Source organism: Maniola jurtina, chromosome 17, assembly GCF_905333055.1.
Source record: "Maniola jurtina chromosome 17, ilManJurt1.1, whole genome shotgun sequence".
Classification (NCBI taxonomy): domain Eukaryota; kingdom Metazoa; phylum Arthropoda; class Insecta; order Lepidoptera; family Nymphalidae; genus Maniola; species Maniola jurtina.
In genome coordinates, this window is record NC_060045.1 from 11,701,610 (window position 1) to 11,726,936 (window position 25,327).

The window sequence follows — 25,327 nt, forward strand, 5'->3', positions numbered from 1 at the left end:
TGCTCAAAGTTTCTGTTGCGTAGGTAGGTACAGCTATGGTGTGGAATGCCTTTCCGGCGTCCGTGTTTTCAGCAAAGTACGTACCTATAACCTAATAAATAACTTTAAGGCAAGAGTAAACAGGCATCTTTTAAACGGAATTTACATTACGAAATTAGTTTCACGACATTAATTTCATTATCAATTGCATGTGTCGTGAAACTAATTTCGTGCCACTAATTTCGTAACGTACTTACTTACCGAAATTCCGCTTTATGCAAGCGCTCTCCAAGCTAGACGTCGTCATTGCTGGATTTGTGTAGGCTACGTGGAAGAAGTCGCGGGCTAGATAATCAAACACCGGCCAAGTGCGAGTCAAACTCGCACACTGAGGGTTCCGTACTCGGGTATTTTTTCCAACATTTTGCACGATAAATCTTAAACTATTATGCATAAAAATAAATAAAAATCTGTTTTAGAATGTCCAAGTAAAGCCCTTTCATATGATACCCCACTTGGTATAGTTATCTTACTTTGAAAATTGAAACACATTTTATTTTATTTTTAAATGATGTGACCACAAATTCGCGGTTTTCAGATTTATTTCTGTACTTATGCTATAAGACCAACCTACCTGCCAAATTTCATGATTCTAGATCAACGGGAAGTACTCTATAGGTTTCTTGACAGACATGACGGACAGACAGACAGACAGACATTATAAGGGTTCCGTTTTTCCTTTTGAGGTACTGAACCCTAATAAAAATAAGAATAGTCTGTGATTTTATAAAATATTTTATTTAAATCATACAACTAGTTATATTTAGTTTAAAAATAAACCACAGATAGTACCCGATTGCTAGCGTGAATACAGCGTATGTCGACAAAGCTCGTATCGTTCCAGCCATCGTCTGCCATTGGCTGACGTGTTGAGAGGCGCCGAGCATCCGTACCCGCCGTTGCCGTTCACCATCATGTAGTCGAAGCAGTCTGTGACGCCGTCTCCATTGCAGTCCTGCATGTCAAAATATATTTACACACGGGGAAATTTTAGTGGTTTTAGAGCCGTGGCTAACACTGAATTACATTGCCAATATATTCAATATCTCAGTATTCATATCCATACTAATATTAATATTATATATTAATAACTAGTTAGTATTTTTATTTTACTTTATTTTAAGGCATAAATTTTGTACATTGTAAACTTTTTTATTGTTTAATAATAATTATTTTTTATTTCTTTTGGCACAAGTTGTGACACCTAATTAATAAGTTAGATATTTAATAATGTGTGTGTGTGTATGTATAGATTTAAGAATGTATTAATATTATAACTTTCTGGTGTCCTAATAAATAAATAAATAAATAAATAAATAAATAAATAAATATTATAAATGCGAAAGTGTGCCTGTCTGTCTGCTACCTTTTCACGGCCCAACAGTTTAACCGATTCTGACGAAATTTGGCACGCGGACGAAGTCGCGGGCATCCTCTAGTAGTCTAGTGGTATTATAAATGCGAAAGCGTGTCTGTCTGTCTGTCTGCTAGCTTGCTGCTTAGTCTATGAAAATTCGAGTAGGTATACTTAAGTATTTCATGTTAACCAACTTGTGGCTCTGCTAAGTAGCGACGGACTAAATCCGTTGGAGGCCTGGGATGGGACAGTATTGCTGAACTTCGCCACGTGCGCATGCACACAGAGACAGTGACGCGTTCGAGCACGAGCGCAAGTATGAATCTATGTATAAGTTGTATCTCCAATGTCCCGGGTGTCCCGGTCACATTTACGGCCAACAACGCGATTTTCAACAGCGTTTTCCGTTAAACATAGATGTGCGCAGTAGCCACGATCAACGTTCAACGGCATTCACAATACCATTTGGCGTTAGTCGATTTTAAACCATTCAATTGGCATTACATGTTAGCCGTTCAAGTGTGGTCGCTCAGTTTAACGTGTTGATTATCGCGATAGTTATGGCGTTGTTGGAAATTGGCGGCATTGACGTTAACCTTAATGTAGCAACACAAGAGACGCAACTTAACTAAATGCTTACTTTTCCAAATCTCTGGAGGTAGCCTTCTATAATTCTTTTGGCGCAATCATAACTTCTTGCGCAGTCTTCCCACGCTGCAAACAAGGGGAAAATAAGTTTACTGAATAATTCAGTAAGCATAAAGACTGTCCAGACGCTCACGAGATACAGAGGCCTCAAGTTTATAGTCACCTTTCAGTCAAATGAGGAACTTTCCAGGTTGTGCCCCATAAAAGCCTCATAGATGGCGCTGTTCATGCCCTTCCAAGGAAAGTCGGATAAAAATTAGCATCCTTTTCCCATTTCCTAACAGCTTAAGTTTTTCATTGGCCTTGTTCTGGTAGGATATTGAAAGTAAGACATATAATATGACAATAAAAGGGGCCGCAGCAGCCTGCCGTGCGATGTCGCGTGATGACGTACCATGATTCCTGTCAGGGTTGTCCTCGGGCAGTGTGACTCTGCCCGCGTCCACCCAGTACACGCGGGATATGTTGAAAGGGCCGCAGTAGCCCGCCGTGCAGCCTTGCGACGTCGCGCAAGTCGTCGACACATAGCACAGGCAGCGGTAGCACGCATCTGACAGGTTGGGTATGAACACACCTGAAAATCAAGAAATCTGTACAAATCACACTAATATTATAAAGACGCAAGTTTGTATGTGTGTGTGTGTGTGTGTGTGTGTGTGTGTATATTACTCCTTCACGCAAAAACTACTGGACGGATTTGGCTGAAATTCGGAATGGAGATAGATAATATCCTGGATTAGGCTACTTTTTATCCCGGAAAACCAAAGAGTTCCCACGGGATTTCGAAAAACCTAAATCCACGCGGACGAAGTCGCGGGCGTCAGCTAGTATAAAAAGAAACCCGTGACGTTGCGTGAGGTTTTTAAGGAATTTCTCAAAATACTTTCTTAGTGCGCGTCTACGCTATAGAAAAAATCTAAAGACTTCCTAACTCCAGACTAGTACTAAGAAAAAACCCAATACTATCTATTTTTGACCCCACCCGGGAATCGAAGCTAGGGCTACTTCACCTGCAGTCGAATATTAATCTAACCACTAGACCATAACAAGGCAGTTAATGTAAACACGTATGTACAATAATATAGAGTTAAATAAAATATGTTTTAGCATGATTGCAATAAATCAAGATCATAATATAATTATATTGTATCATCATTTAATTTTATAGTATGGCATTTAATGACTCTGGCCTTAGAATTATGGTTTATCGTATCTTTTTCCGCAATATCTATGCTTTTGTTATGTAGTTAGATAAGGTAGATAATAAGTGTGTATCCATATGTTAAACCAACATACAGGTTTTCTTGACAGACACGACAGACGGACAGACAGACATAGACAGGGAACAAAGTGACTCTATAGGGGTTTTTTTTCCTTTTGAGGTACGGAACCCTAAAAACATAATAATAATAATATAACCTACCGACAGTGCTAGCCCAGAGGAAGATCGAAGCAAGCAGGCAGACCGGTAGCGCAGCTTTTGTGCCCGTAGACATGCTGCACTGATGATAAATCTAGAAAGAAGAATAATTACTTTTCTTTGTATACCGTTGGCTTCCTATTAAAAAAAAAAAAAAAAAAGAATATGAGCCAGTTAATCATGAGTGATATTCCCCCTTTCCCCCTACAACTAAGCGTAAAGCTTGTGCTAGGAGTAGGTACAACAATAGTGCAACGGGTGGGGTTTGAAACCCCGACCATTGGAACCCCGATGGTACGCGACAGGTCTACATGGCAATCGGAGTATGAGGCGGAGGGGAAACCCCGCACACCCGCACAACTCCGCGTCGGGTTACCGCGGGGGCTGTACGGGCGATTGCCATGTCGATCTGTCGCGTATAGTACTATTATTTGATTTCAGTCTCTAGTAATTAATATATTCTGTACTGTCGCGAACTATAGGTAGGTAAGTATATCACTTTCATATAGGTACTAAGTATTACTATAAGTACCTATGTTTATGAAACACCTACCTAAAGTCTAAACCACCCTAAACTACGCATAAAAACAAAAAAGTTTACAAAAACTTTATCTATCTACATAATCAAAAGATTTCATCTCTCTATCTATCATAAACTAGGTAAATACGTAGGTTGTTTATGCATTTTTTTTTAATTTTTCCAGCTACCAGAAGGTCTACTTTAACTTACGAACAATTTTAACTATTGACCTTTAAAAAATCCAATTGGTAGGTACTAGAGGTACCCACCTACTATACTTATAAATTATACTTACAACTTTGAATTCAAAATATCCAATCCAATAAATAAAATCGTCACCACTAAAGATTTCTCGTAATATCAAAGTTCACAAAGTATTACACAGATTATTCCAAATTAAACTCTTTTTTCTACTTAAATATTTTATTTATGTAAATAGGTCCGCAAAGAATAAAATTATTGAATAGGTACGTTCTCTTTTCGATCATGTTTACTACATAATGGTTGTGATAGGCTGAGTATGAATTGTTTTTACTGCCAGGTATTATAGAGATCAGGTTTCAAGTAAGACCACAAGTAAAACTCGAATTTATGCGGCTACAATTACGTAGGCTATAATTTACAACAAGTACGTACGTAAAGAAACATGTAGGTATTTAAATCAACATTATACGACAAGTGTAAATTAAACATTTATAACACCCCCGACAAGTAAAGGTTACAGTAACTAGAAAAGAGCTGATAACTTTCAAACGGCTGAACCGATTTTCTTGGATTATAGCTAAGAACACTCTCGATCAAGTCACCTTTCAAACAAAAAAACTACATTAAAATCGGTTCATTAGTTTAGGAGTTACGATGCCACAGACAGAAAAATAGATACACAGATACACACGTCAAACTTATAACACCCCTCTTTTTGGGTCGGGGGTTAAAAAAATACGTAAAAAGTTATTAAACATTGGAAAGAGTAAAAGTCAACAGGTTTTTTTTCTTTCATGGTACAAAAAATATTTGAATTTTTCGTGATTCCTATGACCCACAACAACGCAACCTATGTCAGTGTAGATCAGAGCTTATTTGAATATCGCTTGTGTCTATCGGGTATGGTTTCCATACTAAAGTGCCCATTTACCTTTATTTCTCTATTCTAAATCACTCTAATCCTCTATTGTTGAACGTCATTCCTTTCCAATAGCATTCTAAAACAAATGGTAGCTACCTACCAATAAAAAAAAACTGAATTGAGGTCGGTTTTTTTTTTTTTGAATTTTTTTTTATTCCACAATTTTTAGTGGCCTGTACTAAAATGTGCTATACTTAGGTAAAACCCTACTGTTTACTAAGCTATTACACTGATCGCAAACAATTCGCTCTTATCCATTGAAGAGTTCTGTTCTCCATCTCCGAAGATATTCATCAAGTTTAGAATAGAAGAATAGAATAGAATAGATTTTTATTCAAATAAACTTTTACAAGTGCTTTTGAATGGGAGTGACTAAGTGCTTTATATGGGACTACGCAAAGTATACCCTTTCAAACAAAAAAAAATCCAAATCGGTCCAAGCGTCTTTGAGTAATCGGGGAATATACATAAAAAAAAAGATTCCGACGAATTGAGAACCTCCTCCTTTTTTGAAGTCGGTTAAAAATACCACTTCGTCACCTTTTGGTGTTTGGACAGCCTTATGGAACAGAAATGACCTGTCACATAAATTAGTGGCCGTGACAGCCCGGGAAATGGGGGAAAATTTTCCCGGGCAAATAAAAAAATAATATAATATGTTTGGAGCCCTGAGCGAACGGTCGGTTGACGCTGGCATTTGTTTTTTGTTTTACATTTTTAGTGTTCATGAAAAACCGAATCATTTTGTTATCCGTCTGTCTGTCCGTGCTTCGAGGACCTTAGCCCAGATATTGTGGTATCAAGTTGGTATTGAATATTCCTCAATAGTTTTGTTGTAACCTCTAATTGTTGTAACAAGTTTCTAGTTTATCTCAATAAAAAGTTGCAGTTTTCAAAATGCATTTTCATTCAAAACCCCCACTCACTGACCATCATCATCAAAACCTATCCCGCACTTCCCGGTCGAATAATTTTAATTAACATTTCACCCATGAATTATAAATACCTACTTATCTTTTCAAGGTATCTACGATAACCTCGGTGTGCGCGCCTGAATCGCACATGTTTTCTAGTGATAGACTTCGGCCGTGGCTAGTTACCATCTTGCCGCCAAGTGCAAGCTTCCAGCAAGCACGGTGCCGCGTAAAAAGTAGAAACCGATCAGGGGTAGGTATGGGTTAAATAAAGCTGCCATACCCCTTCCAAGCCAAGCCTGCATCCTGCATCCATCTTAGACTGCGTCATCACTTACCATCAGGTGAAGTCGCAGTCAAGGGCTAACTTGTAATCGATAAAATAAAATAAAATAATAAGGTAATTGTTTTTTTTTATTTTTAAATCTGTAAACATTTTTTGCGGGTACCCTACTATATCTTCTAAGCCATATTTTAAGTCAGCTAAGGTAAAATAAAAAGTAATTTCAAATAAGAGTCATCTCCATTTGTTCACGTCTTGTTATTTTATAACCCCGTCATTTTGAGATGAATTTTTCATTTCAAGGCACATAATGTAAGATTATGGCACTGTGAAATTAGCTGCATTATATTCCTCCATATAAAAATATTCAGAGGATGTGATTTATGACTAAGATGTAAGTGATGTAGCGCCAAGAGAGGCAGCTTTTATTTTATGGGGAGACTAGCTTTTGCCCGCGTCTACGCACGCGTGGAATTAGGTACTTTAAAATCCCGTGTAGCCTGGATCACTTTTTGTATAGCCTAGTAGAAGGTACTATGTGCATATGCCCTTTTCCCTCTTTTTCTTACCCTTAGAATTTCCAAAAATACATATTGAACCCCCTTAGGGGTTAAATTTTCAAAAATCCTTTAGATAGCTTAGGTGGGGTACTGACCCGAGTTTTGCACGCTATACAATGCGGATTTGAAAAGTACTAAATCACTAAAACTACAAGATAAGGCAAATTGTTATTAGCATTGGATTGTTTTAAGGTAGTAAAATATATTAACGCTAAGTTTTTGCTAGAGTTCTGGTTACACCCAGTAAATATATCAATACAATCAATGGGTTTTGCCGTAAATGTTTGTACTGGTCGAGTAGATTGTACTTCCGACATCAATCACCTTATCTTACTATAGCAACCCAAGGTTTCCAATTTCAACACGGAAATACACAAGGAAGATAGTAGGTTCCTACTTTAAATATGTACCTACATACAATGATTCGCTGAGTAAGAATAAGCAAATGTAACATCAGGACTGAATCCACGCTATCACAGATACGGGGCCTTCAGGACTCATCCGGCCCAGCAAATAATCATCTAATGTAGGAACACCTTCTTCTATGAGATGTAAGGACATTGCTAACTAATGTTATACTACACATTTGCCGAATATAAAGGACTCTACGGTTATGGACAAATAATAATAATCATCGACCCCTTTAACACACCACCTTTTGTGAGAAGCAAGGTATACTTACCCTTAATAATATGTAATACCTACTTTTCTGGATATGAGTCCGTTAACTTGGAAGTGGATATTTAAATACGAGGGCCTAACTCATACATACATACAAGGGGGTGTTACAAAATCCAAAATTCCCCCGAAATCAATCATTTTTGTAAATACATATTTTTTTTTAAATTGCCCTCGCTTCGCACGTACTTTTGTCTTTCAAAAGTCTTTGTTCTTTTTTCTAGTTGATACCCGGAACGTCTTTCACCTTGATTTCGATTTTAAAAACCCCCATTGGGTAACCTGATTTTGGTACCAAATTATGGCTAAGAAGATGGGCCCTGAAAAGGTCTTTCACTAATATTAATAAGGATTTTTTTAAACATGTCAAAATTTTCAAATTCGGAACTTCATCCGCATGGGTTTACGTTTTTGAAAATTCCCTGGACACTCTGTTTTTCCGGGATTAAAAACATGAGAATAGTAGAGCATGCTTTAAAACACAAAAGTTTGTCATGGCTGAGCTCGGTTATCTTTCAATTTTTTATCTGTATTAAACAAAAAAAAATTGCACTCGCTGCGCTCGCGCTCCTATTTTAATTCTATATCTTGTTGTCTTGTTGGTATTCATCAATTCACCAACTCGAGTACAAGTTATTAAGTACCCACGACACAGTGAATATTTGTTCATTTTTTTCAAATAAAAATCGTGGTCACCGCACACAACCGATTCAGGGATAAATGCGCGCATATCAGAACAAAAGTAATTCGGGACGGGTGACTACATGGCCACCACCCGCTCATATCGAAATATGAAACGGTGCATTGTTACCAATATGCTAACATTGTATGTACAATGTATCTATGTACATTCTACATGTTATGTCATTCCAACTTTTCGATACGGTATTGAGTGTATTCAGCTTTACTAATCTAGACTTATATGTACACTACCATGTACTATTTATGTTATATGTAAAAATAATTTTGTTTTAAAATATAGGTATACTTACCTAATATAGTCGGGAATAACTGACCCGGTTTGCGCCCATAAACCAAAATGTTAGAAATCAAAGATAATATTGTAATTTGTAACCTTGCTCTATGTACTTACATAAATATTTGATTCAAAATCGATGGGGGGAAAAAAGTTATTAAACAGTCAAAAGAGTATTAAATCAATAGGATTTTCTTTCATGGTACGAAAATTATTTGAACTTTTTCGTGATTCCCATGACCCACAACAACGTGACCTATGTCATTGAAGATCTGAGCCGTATTTCAATACATACCTATTTACCTACTGTTAATTTCGTTTGTATCCGCGCCGCGCCTCAGGTATGGTTTCCATACTAAAGTGCCCGTTTACCTTTGCATTGAAATATTATAGGTAAAATAATCTCTCTAAAATAATCTCTAGAATAATCTTTCTAAAATATAGGTAGAAGTAACCTAAGTCGGGTCACCAAACAGGAAAGGCGGTGGCCGGTGATAGCCTAGTGGATAAAACGTCCTCATGAACAGGTCATGAGGTCCGGGATTCGATCCCAGACATGCACAACTTTTAAGTTCTAAGCACAGTTCTAAGCTATTAATGTAAGCTTTCAAATATCACTTGCTCTAACGGCGCAGGAAAATATCGTGAGGAAACGTGCGTGTCTGAGAGATATTTAATTGCTTAAAACTGACAAAACTCCGAAAAGTTGATGATTGTGCAAAAAAATTGGTGTCCAAACTACGACGGCAGAACTCTTGGTGTATCCACTTGAGGTTAGCAAGACCTATAGTGGCTTATTAGTGACGTCCGTCACTATAGGTAGGTACAAGGGCTCTCCAAGTCGAGGTTTCGGCTAGATTTTGATTTCTAACGAGCTACAGTCTAAAATCTAAACTGTGAACTAATGTTTTGACGTGACAACGTCTTATAATTCGATAGAGCTGGCTGCACGCACGAAAAAACATGACTCATGCGGCGTTACCTCGCTCTGAGGCGTTCCATGTAAGGCTTGAAGTGCAAGCGAGAGCGCGGAACGAGCGACAAAGAAGCACAATCGGCCTTTGTTGTCACGTTCAACTATCTTCAGTAAACCGACTTTACAGTCAACCAATTTTTTTTGTAACAATGGATGCATTCAAATCAAGCGCAGAAAATTCACGTTTTACGAACTGAATCTGAAACTGAATTGTGGGTGTATTGCAAGCAAAGATGTGAAAGTACCCATTACGTAAGTATTCATAAAAGTCTATACTTAAATGAATGGTACGTACTTGCTTTTTGCCGTACGTTACTTTACATGTGTGATTACTCTAACGCACTTCTGTGAAAACTTAAATAAGTCTTACTTACTTTTTAACTACCTATTTCCCAACACCATCTTTAAATTCGATTTGAAAACATACTGATTTGTTGGTTGCAAAGCTATAGAATTACGGGAAACCCCTCGTTGAAACCTCTTGCAGCATTTCGGTGTTACAAAAATGTGAGAAAATTCTTTGAGTTAAGGATAGAGGGCATAATTTACTACTTAGACCGACTAAGTTGTATAAAAAAAAAGGTATATTTGCCTTCTTTGTTTTTAAGTTTTGTCCAAGTTTAGTAGAAAACTGAAGAAATGCAAAACAAATTTTAAATATCGAATTTTAAATTTTTCTCCAGTACAATTTTCCATGTTCCCAACAATCGCCGCTAGGTGCGCTGCAGTCTATACTTGCGATTCACGCATGCGTAACGCTTTCCTTTTTTTTCAACGTCTCTGAAATTCATGAATGGCGCTAGTCCACAACCTGAAGTCTACATAATATAATTTATTATTTTAATGTTTGAAAATGTTACAGCAAACCAATTATAATAATAGTATCGAACCAATTAGGTAGTGTCGTGAACAGGAAGCGTCGAGCTTTCCCGCTAAAACCTGACAATAAAAAAACGTGAGTATTTTAGTGAATGAAAAATAAAAAATGCGTTCTATTTTTTAAAAAAAGGGAAATATTTTTTAATACGTCCAGAAAGAATAGGATTTTGTTTTAAAAAATATTATTTATTAAAGTGCTTGATATTGTATGAAAACAAAACTGCGGTAATTTTATCGATTTGACACTTTACCCCAATTCAATGTTGTGAATCGTTTCTATGCGAACTTTTTATGTAAGACATCAATTAAATATATTGTGTGACTGCCAGCAGCGCTTGAATTGAGTAGGTATTATGGATACAGTTTTTAAAATGCAGTAATTGTGCTGAATACCATTTTCCGATACCTAAATTTAAAGTTAGGACTGGATAAACATTTTATTATAACTTACTATTGGTCGTTTGGTCAATAAAATTGTTGAGTGGGTATAGTCGATAATATGGAATGTACGAAGATTCTATCAACAGGAATAGAAAGACGCACCAAGCTTGAAAAAAAGTAATTTCTAGGTTTCTCAAGGTTGTCTTATTACTTTTTTAAATAAATCGGTCGAATCGCGAACTGGACCACTAGGTATTTTAAATTTAAATTTTAGCGCAGTTATCGTCCAAAACTTAATCTTATCTATGGTTCTCTACAAAAATTTTAAGACAAGCGCACACGTTGTCTGCTTGAAAATCATAAATACTTAATTTCTACGTGTTGCAGCGTTTCTTTGACTAGCGTTTCTTCAAATAAGTAGAATTCGGTCAAGGACAGCAAAACTTTATATGGTTAGTTACTACAGTTTGATTTTACTCGTATACATATAAACTTTACTAATTTATTTGCTATGAAAAAATATGGGACATAAAATACGAGTACATTCTAGAAGTTAAAGTAGGTACTTAGTATTTATTTATAGGTGCGTATTTGATTTTCATCAAAAACAAAAACTGTATTCAAAACATTTTTTTTTTGCTTTGCATCATCATTCCTTATACCTAGGTATATTTAGGTTTTGGAATACTTTTCCCAGATCAGTCCTTCCTACCAATTATAATCCGGGTACATTTTCTAGGCAATCATAGGCCACATCTTCCACATTAACACCAATTCCACACAACTTCCCATCATGTGTGATCGAGGTCAAACGTGTGCCTGTAGTGATGACTTCTTTTTTTTTAATTATTAAAACTACTTTTGTAAATGTACCTAAATTCAGAAACAAACTTTTCTGTTTTTGTAGCAAATCATGTCGAGTAGCCCGTTTCCGTATACCTGTGAGCTATGTGGTGCGGAAGGCCTCACGGACGAGGGTATGAGGTCCCACACACTAGAAGCCCACGTGGCAGGTCGTCCAGATTGCCCCTTCTGTGACTGCACTGTTCCTCAGCCACAGTTGGTTGGCCATGTACAAAGGGCTCATTTGCACTATTTAACACCGGAAAGGGAATTAATGGCTTTTATAGACGATCAAAGTCCAAGGTAAAAATAGTGTATAATTTTATTTTGGTAGTAACGTTTAAATGAGCTAATTACTGTTATTCATTATTCAGATTTTTATGCATGCTGAACTTAACTACATACCTACTAAAACCACTAATACCTAGTAAATAGTGAATATATCTAACTACTCTTTGCTACCTACTTTATGTCCATAAATGTAATGTTAGACTAGTCACGTATTGTAAAAAAACCGTTTCCTGTTTTATTTATATTTATTAAATAATTTTCATTTATATTTTTTGTGATAACGGTAATAGAAATTTTCAAAAAATTTCTCTGTGAGAATTTCAAATCTTTACCTATTAGTACGGTTCATGAGACACAACCCGCTGACAGACAGACAAATGGATAGGAGATGGATGGGCAACGGAGTCTTAGTCCCGTCGACATCCTTTGGGCACAAAATCCTAGAAATATATTATCTGGAATGTGTTTTTGTTATATTTAAAAACCCTTTTTTATTAATACCTACTTGAACTGATATAATATTATTGCTTATGTCTATACTTTTCTTTCAAGTTCCACATGTCGTTACAGCTTTGATGATGACTCTAAAATGACAACGGACAGTTGTAGCTACAATACACCCGGATCAATAAATGGCTGGCACAGTCCAGACACCACGTCATCATACCACAACGGTGCCATATCTAAAAACTCCTATTACAATGGTTTTCAAGAGAAAGATAATAATTATCACAATAAGAGCGAAAGAGACGACGAGAAGTTCTCGAGGTCACCTAAGAACATCAATCTTACTAATGGAGTGAAGAATATTCATATCAATAATGGTGTTATACCAAAAAAGAACTGCAGTAAGGAGAATTCCATGGAGCGTGATGGAATGAGCGTTTTTAATGGGCATGATAAAAAAGGTGCTTGCGATGCATACATACCTAAATTACTGTGTATTGACATCGTTTCAACTCCATTTAATTATTTGTCTATGAAATTCTAGGAGTTCCTACCTATTCGTTAAAATAATATTTTTATTTTGTAGTTTTGTTTAATTTACTTGATACATAACGGCTAATTCTATTAGCTTTCATATCTATAATATTGATTTATGATTTTATAATACACCTACAATTTTTTTTGTAGGTATTCATTCAAGCTCAAACCATAATAGTAATGACAATTCTCCAAATAAGAATAAGGTAATATCCTGTTCGTTTTTAATAAAATTTATAAAAAAAGTACCTAATATTATGATTATTTAATCAATTAATGTTTTTTTGCAGTTGATAATGGCAAGTGCAGGTCAAGGTTCTCCACTTAGATCACAACTAGCACTTAAACTTAAATCTAATACACCCAAAAAATCTGCTCCAACTCCTAGCCCTACAGTACAGGTAAAACCTATTAGATAAAACACTTTAAGTGAAATACTTATCACATATTATTAAGTATTGGCAGCTAATGCCCGTGTTTTTATATAAAACTCTTGGGAACTATTGATTTTTCAACACAATGAAATTTAAGCAGCTTGTCTGCCTCTGAAATACAATCTATCTCTTTAAAAAATTTCATCAATATTAGTTCAGAGGTGGAGTCAAAAATAAGATAATATGCAGACAGGCAAACACACAGACAGGAAGACACATTTCGCATGTAATATTTATATGAAAAATAACTAATTATAATAATTTGTTCCATTTTAGTCAATTACACGACTAATTTAATGACAAGATAGCTAACTAAAAATTTGCAGAATGTGTGTTAAGCTTTACCTAAGCTTTATGGACATTTTTATAATCTATAAAAATTGACAGATGACTTTTGCCAAATTGACAGTGACATGTTATTGTTTGTTTAAATTCGATTCGGCTTATCTTATGGCGCCAAAATTATATTATGAGTTTTTTTACTTACAAATCATACTTTACTCCAAATATTACCAGTAATTAATTTACTGTAGTAAATTTGCGCTGAAATACAACAAAACCAATTAAATTGCAGTGCCTCCTGTGCGTATTCACATCAACATGTCCGCGAAAGTTAGAAGAGCATATAAACCGGGCGCATTTCGACCTCACTTCCCCTTCTGTGATAGCCAACGCTAACAGTAACTCCAATATCACGGAGAACGTGACCCTAGGACTTAGTAACGCGACCCTGACGCTGGAGAACCCTACGTTGGCGTTGAGTGCGATGGCTTTATCCCCGGGACCTCACGGGTCGAAGTTCCAGTGTCCTATTTGTGAAAGGGAGTTTGCTAATGGATCTGATGTGGAAGTACATGTTAATGTTGAGCATCGGGATATATTGAGTCCTCAGAAATCGGTTAGTTTCTTTTCTATTAAGTTTTTAACTATAAAACCAGTAAAATTTTTATTGTTGACTAAATGAAATCAGTAGTTTCATCCATATAGATTAAGACTTTAAAATCCCATGGGAACTCTTTGATTTTCTGGGATAAAAAGAAGCTTATGTCCATATATGGGGTGTAAGCTATTTCTGTGCCAAATGTCAAAATTGGTTTAACAGATGAGTTGTGAAAATGTAACAGGCAGACAGACACACTTATATATTTGTAACATTAGTTATAGGATTCAATATAGTATTAATTTAATTCTAATTTTGTAGGACCAGACAGACAATGCCTCGTGTGATGATGTAGTGATGATGGAGGAGAGTCCAGTCAGCAACTGTCCAGTGTGTTGTCAGCCTTTACCACTCTCGCAGAATGAACTGGTGAATTTATAATTAATTTTTCAAAATGCTTAGAAAATAAAATATAATTTCCATTTAATAGAAAACAAGCGCTTTTGAATTGTCGAATGGAAAGAATTTGCCACTAGTTTAGAATGCCATTCCTACCGAGAAGAACAAACAAGTTTTCAGTTTACAATAATTATAAATAAAAATATATAAATACTCTCATTGATTTGCAGATACAGCACATAGATGAGCACTTCGAGAGGGGTGAGGACGGCGGCGCGGCGCTCACGGCGGCTGAACGAGAGGCGCAGAGGAACCGGGAGGAGCATGAGTTCCAGCTGCTGAGGGTATGATAAATAATAAGCTGACCTACACCAACCCCTTTATTTATTTATTTAAACATATTTATTGCTTAATACTATGACAAAGAAATAAAAACTAGGATAGACTTATAAACAAAGGATGACTTTATCAACAGTGATATCTTTCAAACAACCCATTTAACTCCTTTCCTTATTTGTTACTCTGATTCTTCTGTAAAAAAAACTACAGAACTCCACATTTCTGATTTTCTCACATAGAGAAACTCCAAGCATAGCTCTCTCCATCACCTACTGAGCGTTTGTAAGCTTTCTTATGAGAATCCACATATCTTCATATCATCCACTGGTAACATACCCTGTTCAAAGACCATGGAGTATAAACACTATTGAAAGACTCTTAAAAGTAAATTGTATTCATTGTCATTCTAGGCGCAATATGGTATGGAGGAAGATGAAGAAGGATATACTAGTCGCGCAGCCAGCAGCCTAAAGCGTGCCGTATACAGCGGAGCCCTGTCCGTGGCCGGCTACTATGAGCGCAGCGTAGGGCTCAAAAAGGCCTCCGCCCAAGGCCTCGACGCGGGGTGCTCTAGGACTAATGGTATGATTAATCACTATTATAATCATCATCTAAACTTATCACCGGCCCACTAAACAATCTAATTTGAGATCTGCCTACCAATTTGCTAACTTGGGCAGCGTGGTGAAGTGTGGTCTGAACCCTTCTCAGACCACAGATCTCCTCTTAGACCACAGATCTCTTAGACCACAAATCTCCTCTTAGACCACAGATCTCCTCTTAGACCACAGATCTCCTCTTAGACCACAGATCTCCTCTTAGACCACAGATCTCCTCTTAGACCACGGATCTCCTCTTAGACCACGGATCTCCTCTTAGACCAGGTGGGTGATTCGCTAACTCCCAAGCTCATTTGACATTTATTTTTAATCCATTAAAGATTTTCTACAAAGATAATTTTATTAACACTCAGTGAAGCAGCAATGTAGAACCAACCAATAGCTCAATGGCTATCATTCAGTGTTAGACACTGAGCTAGCGCGTCCCCCGCCTAGTCTAAGTGGAGTCTACTTCACCTCACTGACCAAGTGCAAGTTGGCAGACTTCACACTCTTTTGAGAACATTATGCAGAACTCACAACGGATCGACGCGATTTTTTGCATAGATATAGACTTGAAGAGTATCACAGCATTCTTGTTATATTGTTGTTCTGTTTCATTCAGAAAATAAAGAGTTCCCATGGAAATTTTAAAACTTCAATCCACATGGATGAAATTCAGTCTAGTAATCTATACATTATTGCAGGGATTCTGGAAAGGATAGGTCAGTTGAATGCTCAAAACCCGAGCATAGCGAAGACCTACCTTTGTAGTGCCGTCGACCACTACGCCAGTACGTATGGCGATCGCGGCTGGGGCTGCGGGTACAGGTAACATAAATAAATAAAATAGATAAATAGTTATTTAAATAACAAGTGCTCAAAGTGGAAAATTAAAATTAAAGCGTAAATTTTAGTACCCAAGCCACAGGCTAGGGTTTTAAATGACACTGAGACTTTCATTACAAACAGATAACATAGATTATTGTTAGATGTGGCGGTTACTCCGTTTGTAGAAAATAAACTTGCGCGATAACTCTAAATGTTATCATATTAGAGTAGGTATAAGTAGCTTTAGTACCTAAACTCTGTTGCAAATTATCTATGCTATTTTTCTATTTGATGTTTGCAATATAATCTAATTGCGGTCAGAGCGTTCCGCCATATTGAAGTATTGCTGTCAACGTGATCCGTCATATTGAAGTATTGCTGTCACGGTGTTCCTCCATATTGAAGTACAGTTGTGAAAAGGTTCCGCCATATTGAAGTATTGTTGTCATATGTAGGAACATGCAAATGGTGCTATCGTCGCTGGTGCGTCACCCGCCCTATGCCGCTTTACTAAGTGGAGTGACTGAAAGGGAGTGCGAGTGCGTGCCTTCTATACCCAGCCTGCAGCTGCTGGTCGAAAGGGCCTGGCAACTCGGCTTCGACACACAGGTAAAAAAACCAGCCAAGTGCGAGTCAGACTCGCGCACTGAGGGTTCCGTACTCGGGTATTTTTTCCGAAATTTTGCACGATAAATCACAAACTGTTTGGCATAATCTGTTTTAGAATGTACAAGTAAAGCCCTTTCATATGATACCCCACTTGGTATAGTTATCTTACTTTGAAAATTTAAACACGTTTAATTTTTTTTTAAGTGATGTAACCACAAATTCACGGTTTTCGGTTTATTTTTACATGTTCTATGAGACCTACCATGGACCTGCCTATCTGCCAAATTTCATGATTCTAGGACAACGGGAAGTACCCTATAAGTTTTCTTGACAGACATGACGGACGGACGGACAGACAACAAAGTGATCCTATAAGGCTTCCGTTTTTCCTTTTGAGGTACGGAAACCCTAAAAATTGGCAGTGATAGAAAAAATGCGCTCGTCCCGCTCGCGCTTATTCACTACTAGCTGATGCTTCGACTTCATTCGCGTGAATATAGGTTTTTGAAAATCCCGTGGGAAACTCTTTGCTTTTCCGGGATAAAAGTAGCCTATGTGTTAATCCAGGGTATAATCTACCCCCATTCTGAATTTCAAAATCATAATTTTGTAAATAATTTCCGGCAGGGTTCAGAGCAGTTGGGTTGTAAACTGCACAACACAAGAAAATGGATTGGTGCTTGCGAGGTTGTTACTGTATTGTCTTCACTTAGGATAAGGTAAATGTTACAGTTGGTGCAAAGTGGTTTTACCTGTGTAGAGGCATGCAATGATAAAAAATTCAAGTGTACGTAAATCTAGAATTTTTTTTAAGTTCCCATAGCCCTTTTTTAAAAGAGACGTTATTTACGTACTTGGAATTTGAAAGTAGACTTATTTGTTATTTATTGTTTTAAATGTGATACAGTTTAAAGCATTTAAGAGCATACAAGCAAATAATATATACTTCCTACCAATTACAATCCGGGTAGCTTTAAAACAAGAGTGAATAGGCACCTTCTAGGTAAACGCGGCCTATCTTAGACCACATCATCACTTTCAATCAGGTGTGATTGTGGTCAAGCGCTTGCCTATAGTGAATAAAAAAAAAACTTTGGACTTGAGATAGGTCCCATGGGCAGCACAAATCAAGCTCAGCTAGGGACTTGGCTCTACTAGATATCTCATTATGAACTTGTGAGTCTTGGCAACAAAACATGAAATGTTTTTGATGGGATTATTTTTTCCAATAGAGAAAAAATATCAAAAATAGCTGTTATAAAAAAAAACTTAAAAACATTTTTATCTTATATTCAGGTGTCAGCTAATAGATTTTCACAAGCCGACAGCGGGCGACGGCAGTCACCCCGCGCTGTTCGACTGGGTGCTACGATATTTCCAGAACGATCCCAACGCCTTCAAACCACCGCTGTATCTACAGCATCAAGGTAACTTTGTTTGGAAATTGGGATAAAGATCACCCGAAATTGATTAGAATCAAAAATCAATCAGCCTGTTTGCGTCATTGCGTCCACTCCCTAGAGAGGAAAGGCCTATGAAATTGATTGATTTTAAATAAAACAGGGAAAGTAGTAGGTAGTGCCGGAAAAAGGTGTCTTTACCCTATAATGTATGTTTTAATATTATATTATACTAGCTAATGCCCGCGACTTCCTTCCCGTGGATACAAGTTTTTAAAAATCTCGTAGGAAATCATTCATTTTCCGGGATAAAGAGTAACCTATGGGTTAATCCAGAGTATAAACTATCTTCATTCCTCAGCCAAATCCTTTTAGTAGTTTTTGCGTGAAAGAGTAACCAACATCCATACATATATTTACAATAATAGTAATAATTTAGTAGGAGTAATATGTGTAGGTACACGGACTTTATAGATTGACTCCTGCTTGCTAAAATATAATTATTATCTCGTCGACAAATAACAAGTCTTGATTTTTTTTCACGCGTTTATAACGTGATTCCTGAACGGGCTATAAACATTGCCGGCTATGTTTTCTGCGAGATAACTTTTTAGCACTATCTTTAATATTCATACGCTCGCTATTAATATTTTTAGTGTCTCGTAAACAGGCTACAAAAGTTGCCGGGCTAGATTTTTCAGCAATAAGACTTATATCCCGTCTTATTCCTTTCGTGAACGGACTATATTGTCAAAGTCAAAGTCATTTATTCAAAGTAGGTACAATTGTACTCTTTTTTTGATGGTCGAAATTGTTAAATGATATTAAATTGTTAATGATGATTGCTGCAATTATAGTCCAGTGTTTTTTTAATCGCCAATTTTTGTATCTGAAAATTGCCATAAAATCTAGCCTGTTTATTGCTCATGTTTTCAGGTCACTCGCGAACAATAATAGGCTACGAGCGGCATAAAGACGGCAAGGCGACCCTACTCGTGTTGGACCCCTCACATTCACCCGCGCAGGTATGTTAAGCTGTTCTGGCCTTACAGTGCTTGCAAAACACGTAGGTAGACAATTTAATAAAGATGTTTATCCAATTCGTAGTCTATGATCTGCACGAACCTTCACGTTGCAACTTTAGATTGCACTCTTTAGTATAGTATAGATATTCTTTGGAGCAACCTGTATAGCCTTATCAGTTTGTCATTATGCTGGTTTTTATAGTTTTATTATATAACTTTAATAAGTTAACGCAGTGCCCGGTAAAACCGGCTATGGTTTTTGTGGCACTGAATGTAACAAAAATGTCATGTACACTGTACAAGTTTAAATAAGAAAATAACGGGTACATACCACGATTAATTAATTTCTGTACCAATTCTGTGGTGTACAATACAATAAAAGTATATACCTTCATTCATTTGACTTCAATGTATTTGTATCGTCCAGGTGCGGCAAGTGGTATGCGGCAGCGCGTCCAGCAGCGCGACCGCGTTGCGACTGTTGCGTCGCGGCGCGTCCGCGCTGCGCGCCAAGCAGTACCAGCTGTTATGTGTCAACGGGGTCATGGCGTCCGAAAACGAATATCAGGTACGCTATTCGATTATACAGGGTGTAATCAGAACGTTAGCAAAAACAGAAACAGGTGATAGTGATACTGATAACAAAAAAAGCTTCAAAAAGTCAAAATCATTTTTTCAAAGTAGGTACTATTGTACTCCTTTTAATGGTCAGAGTTGTTAGATTTGTACGACATAGTGATGACAAATTAATTACGTAAACCTAAAACTAAAGCTTGGGTTCTAAACGCGCCTAAGTCTGTAAAGAGCCCACAACAAACTCAGCCGGATATTCTTTTTTTTTATCATCTATCATTGAAATAATCTAATGGATTGTAATAGGATTTTACTTTATTTAATTTCTATGTTTTAATTTGCAGGCCAGCAAAGTCCTACAATCAGTTCGCATACCCTAGGGGAGAGTGACCCCCCAGTGCAAACAGACATTATATCACGCAAGCCTCTCATTATACAATATACATTATACATAGTTATACATTATACAGGTACCGCAGACCGCTTCAAACACCTACCCCTGTATAACCATTCTATTATACATCAATAAAAATAGTTAGTAATAGTCATTACTTATTAGTTAGGAATACACATTTCTTGTTAATGGGCTAATGTTGTCGAAGATATATTTTTTTAATTCGTTTCATTGTAAAACAAAAAAATTCAACTTTTCAAGGTTCTCCAAAAAGTTCGAAATGGAATAAAAAAGCCAATCCTTTTTTAATTAAAATGTCTTAAATATTTTTACCATTTTTTTCATTGTATGAAAATCGATTATATATTACAAAAATCCTTACGTATTCAAAAAATAATCAGGAATGATTTTGATTTTTGTACAATATAATTATCTTTTTTGAAATTCGTTTTTATTTTAATGACATTAAGTACAACAAACATTTTTATTTAATATTTTAAGAATAATATAAATTGGTTATATTTTTATTTTATACAATTAATGTTTTGCATAGATTGAGTTTTACGCTTCCATAATTAATATTTGACCTTATAAATATTTATATTCTATTTACGACAGCACTAGTTCTTAACTGATTCTCTAGTTAAAAAATAAAAAATCTAGTCTTTAGTTTATTAAACAATAATAACGTCTCATTTAACTTTAATTCTACCTCAACAATATGTTTTGTCAATTACTGTATTTAATGTGTTTGTCAATTTCCTTTAATCATTAATTAATTAATTAAATTTTAATAGTTAAATTAATTCTATTTATAAACATCCCACCTATTTATTATAATTATTATCACAATGACCTTTATTTACAATACTTATATCAACAAAAAAAATTGCTCGAAAAACTTAATAATTTTAAGTAGATATTTAGAAATATTTCGTGTCATTGCAAAAAATATATTTAAGTATATATTTTTGCATACATTTTCGCTGTTCTTTAATTTTTGTGCTACATAATGAAAACATTGTGCTACGAATTTCCAAATTTTGGACTATTTGAAATTTGAATAGCTGTCGACTGTTATTGTGCGACAATGGTAGTTATTTGTAATAACTAATAACACATATAATAAATATGTAATTCCCTACCAATGGACTATTGTATGTTTGTGCTATATAATATTTGGACTATTTTCATACAGTAATGGTCCAAAAAATTAATAACTCAATAATAAATAACATGTGGGTACAAACAAAATTTGCACTAAAATAAATAGGAACTAAATAAATAGAGAATAACATAAAATAAATAGAAAGAAATTTCCTAAAAAAAACATTCTAGAAAAATATTGTTAAAACGAATTTCTCAAAATTCTGTTTATTATTGATTAATTATTTCAATCAGGCAGATATATAGATATATTTTTTGCAATGATGCGAGTGAACGAGTCAAGTTACTTATTACAATAATATTTAAATAGTTACTTATTAATTAGTTATAGTAATGCCATTGATATTAAACAACCAAGATACACAATTATTGATCTTAATTTTTTTATTATTAAATATTAGTAATTGTATTTAAATGGAGAACACTGGTGTGTTAAAATGTAATATCACTGCAATATACCCGTTTTTATTTAACTTCAACACTTTGTAGTATTACAAAAGTAGGTCTGTCAGAATTTTTCATACTTTTTTATTTGTGCAATGGAGTTGTAATGTATTTAACACCGGCTTTTAGTCAATTGAAATTATTGATTATGTTCGCTCGCAATTGCTTGTGATTAATTTAAAATATGCAACTAATTATTGTTTATTCGTTTTGATTTGAAGGTTTTAAAAATATTAGAACAAGAATTGCGACGCCGGCGCCGCGCCGTATTCAATGATTGTGTATCTTGGTTCCGTTATATCAATGGGTGACATACATAAAATGCATCAGCATTGCCTTCGAGTGTGTAAGATCTAGTGTAAGACACCTACCGCTTAAGATCACGATACCGTCTTTAAGCACCCAGTACCAGGTGTGTGACGTCATATACCAGTCTTGACAGATCATATAACATGAGAAATAGATATTTTTATTATTATTATGATCAACCTATTTCCGCCCCACTACTGAGTACGGGTCTCCTCTCAGAACGAGAAGGGTTTAGGCCATAGTCTGCCACGCTGGCCAAATGCGGATTGGCAGACTTCACACACCTTTGAGAACATGCAGAACTCTCAGGCATGCAGGTTTCCTCACGATGTTTTCCTTCACCGTTAAAGCAAGTGATATTTAATTGCTTAAAACGCACATAACTGAAAAGTTTGTGGTGCGTGCCCGGGATCGAACCCCCGACCTCCGATTAGGAGGCGGACGTTCTAACCACTAGGTTATCACAGCTTTTGAGAAATAGGTATGCAGTACCAAAAAGTGCCATAGATTCTCTCGTTGTTTCCTACTTGAAAACTGTTCAAACGGTCCTTCGAGTTCACAAAAAGTTTTTGCGAGTTCATTTCCACGATCAGCTGTTTGCAGGGTTGTTACATTGGAGTTTTAAAGCAATTCTTTAAGTCCTTATATCACGAAGCTTCTTATTTTATTGGTGCATTAACACATCGTTCCTTACTTCAGTTTGCTGGAATGTTACGGCAAGCTGAGGTTCTAGTGCCCAGCAAACAACTTCAGCTTTGATTGGCTTGTGAATGGCGGGTGCACGCGATTGGTTGATAAGTCGGCGTGGATGCACGCGATTGGTTGATACGTTGACTTTAGCTCCCCGGATTCGTCAACTTTCTCCCACTACGCTACTTCAGGTCCAAGTTCTTTGCCAGACACTATAGGTTGATTATTTTTCTCTAACACTTTTTTTATTTGTTACCTGCAAGGAATAACATTGCAACTCAGTTTTTCGATATTTTGAGTTAAGATTATAATAGTATTAACTATTAAGTTCATAAAAATGCTAACATTATAGGATTGTAGTATTAGTGTGTGTGTGTATTATTTGTTATGGGTTTTAGTTGTTTGAAATAAAAATTATTTATTATTATTAATTATTACTATTGGTAAAGATTTCACACAGCCGGTATTGCGTGTTAGAGACGGAGTATTATTTTGCACTACCGCTATAGTTCCTAAAGGAATTGTGTAGATGTAGCGTGGTACGGATAAACGGATACATTGTTTAGTTAAGCGGGCCACTTGAAAAAAATTGCGTTCACCGAAAAATGCCCTTAGGATTTTACGTAACAACGAAATTATGAAAGCTCAGTTTTTTTTTAATTATGCAATTATTACTGAGGAGGAAAAAATTACAGTTTTGCGTATAGTATTTCGTATAAAAACTAAAAGTAAGGATTTTTCAAGTGGTTCGTTTTCCAGAATTTTGAAAATGGTTGGATAGGAACAAGAAATATAAGGTGCCTGATAATAAATTGTTTTCCTTTTGTATAAAGTTTGTCGTTATTCGGAATTATTGATGTATAAAATTACTATATAAAAACAATCTTTGAATGCGAAATGCGAGTTGCTTGTCAAAATTACATAAAAAGAAACTTAAAATGTAATTTTTAAATTTAATTTCAAAAATTACGTAAATATTTCGATATAAGTACTACATATTTGTAATATAAAAATTATTTAATATTTAAAAGTTATTAAAAAAATTGTCAAATAAGTTTCAAAATTAAGGTCGATAAAATATTACTGCTTTACAACTTATTTATTTTGAAAGTTATTTAAAAAAATCCTAAGTATGGTAGTACTTTCTAAAGATGATCACTGATCGCACATCTATCTATACAACATATTTAGGTGATTGGCATCATGACTCATGATGGCATGGTATTCCTCGAACGGGATCGGTGTCTGTGTGCTCGACCATAGCAATAGGGAAAATTTCCACCGAGCGGTGTTGTGCTCGGTAGTGCCAGCTGGCAGTGCAGATTTTAAAAAACTCTGTTAGTGCGATTCAGATTTGCATGTTTTACATTGACTACCGATTAAGGTACCCGTGCTGCCATCTAGTGCGAGCGTCGTGTCTTGTCAGGCTTGGGTTCGTGTATCGAGTGACTATTGATTGATTTTTTTTCAATGAATAAGAAGCGCCATCTGCTTGCAGATGTGGCGACTGCCACATCCTCATTCCTGACAGTCATGACCCCTTTCCTATTGATCGCATAATGCAATGGTAGAATTTTCTTGGGATAAAATAAATATGCTATGGATTTCCAGATCCCTTTATATTATTCTTCTATATTTCAGAATAATATGATTCTTTAATTATTAGATGATTATAATAATCGGGGCTGGGAATTAATGTTTTCCCCGAGTCACAGACGAAACATTAAGACCAAAGTGGGAGCTTCACATTCGGTGACCTATCCAGTTGCTGACTTTGTTAAATCTTGTTTCATGTAGTTCTATGTGCAAAATGCTTATGACGTCATAAGTTCATGCCGAAAGCTTGGAAAAAGTTCGCGCACGGCGCTGATCGATGTGCGATCAGATTAAATAATCACTGAGTTTAATCTCGTGCCAATGAAGAAACGAATCGAAAATGCCGTCGTTAAACATTCCCTCTCACTTACACTCTATAGTTGTCTATAGAGTATGAGTGAGACGGGAGGATTAACGTCGTTTCGTGTCGATTCGTTTCATTATTACCACGAATTATACGTCTATGTGTATGGTGTATAAATAAATGTCAATTATTCGGCAAAATGTTTCATAATAATGTAATATTTATCTATAATGGCCGATAACATACTTGAGAGGTTTTGAGCGTCGAGTTTTTCTTGTCTTGCTTCCATCATATATACAGGGTGTTTGGTAATTAGTATATAATGACGACACGAACCCACGCTACTTTGATCTGATAAACAAAAAGCTGAAGTATAATGACGAAATAAAATTATAATGTCCATACAAAATTTAAAAAAAAATTAAGTATGTCAAAGTTTTCATGATTCTAACGTGCCCT

The 25,327-nt window shown here is 35.9% G+C and overlaps 2 protein-coding genes across 2 annotated transcripts; one reads left to right on the forward strand and one right to left on the reverse strand.

Moving 5' to 3' along the window:
* Positions 1 to 812: 812 nt before the first annotated feature.
* On the reverse strand, positions 813 to 4,519 carry LOC123874117 (lysozyme-like). The gene is made up of 5 exons (XM_045919306.1): positions 4,280 to 4,519; positions 3,468 to 3,558; positions 2,439 to 2,618; positions 2,037 to 2,110; positions 813 to 994 (listed from the first exon to the last, which is right to left on the reverse strand). The coding sequence occupies exons 2-5, from the start codon at positions 3,538 to 3,540 to the stop codon at positions 839 to 841; spliced, it is 483 nt and encodes a 160-aa protein (XP_045775262.1). The 5' UTR covers positions 3,541 to 3,558; positions 4,280 to 4,519; the 3' UTR covers positions 813 to 838.
* Positions 4,520 to 10,307: 5,788 nt separating this feature from the next.
* LOC123874112 (zinc finger-containing ubiquitin peptidase 1-like) lies at positions 10,308 to 20,671 on the forward strand. Its single transcript, XM_045919300.1, has 16 exons — positions 10,308 to 10,452; positions 11,665 to 11,903; positions 12,462 to 12,799; positions 13,026 to 13,081; positions 13,166 to 13,276; positions 13,884 to 14,207; positions 14,511 to 14,618; positions 14,819 to 14,932; positions 15,338 to 15,509; positions 16,234 to 16,357; positions 16,813 to 16,966; positions 17,594 to 17,685; positions 18,263 to 18,393; positions 19,303 to 19,391; positions 19,819 to 19,959; positions 20,309 to 20,671. The coding sequence occupies exons 2-16, from the start codon at positions 11,671 to 11,673 to the stop codon at positions 20,342 to 20,344; spliced, it is 2,223 nt and encodes a 740-aa protein (XP_045775256.1). The 5' UTR covers positions 10,308 to 10,452; positions 11,665 to 11,670; the 3' UTR covers positions 20,345 to 20,671.
* The last annotated feature ends 4,656 nt before the right edge of the window (positions 20,672 to 25,327 follow it).

Excerpts from the sequence above, each read along its gene's own strand:
- LOC123874112 (XM_045919300.1), top strand. The coding sequence starts at position 11,671 with ATGTCGAGTAGCCCGTTTCCGTATACCTGTGAGCTATGTGGTGCGGAA. Across the intron at positions 11,904-12,461 it reads ATAGACGATCAAAGTCCAAG|CTTTGATGATGACTCTAAAA; the intron begins GTAAAAATAGTG and ends ATGTCGTTACAG. Across the intron at positions 15,510-16,233 it reads GGGGTGCTCTAGGACTAATG|GGATTCTGGAAAGGATAGGT; the intron begins GTATGATTAATC and ends ACATTATTGCAG.
- LOC123874117 (XM_045919306.1), bottom strand. The coding sequence starts at position 3,540 with ATGTCTACGGGCACAAAAGCTGCGCTACCGGTCTGCCTGCTTGCTTCG. Across the intron at positions 2,619-3,467 it reads CCTCTGGGCTAGCACTGTCG|GTGTGTTCATACCCAACCTG; the intron begins GTAGGTTATATT and ends CTTGATTTTCAG. Across the intron at positions 995-2,036 it reads ACCTCCAGAGATTTGGAAAA|GACTGCAATGGAGACGGCGT; the intron begins GTAAGCATTTAG and ends TTTGACATGCAG.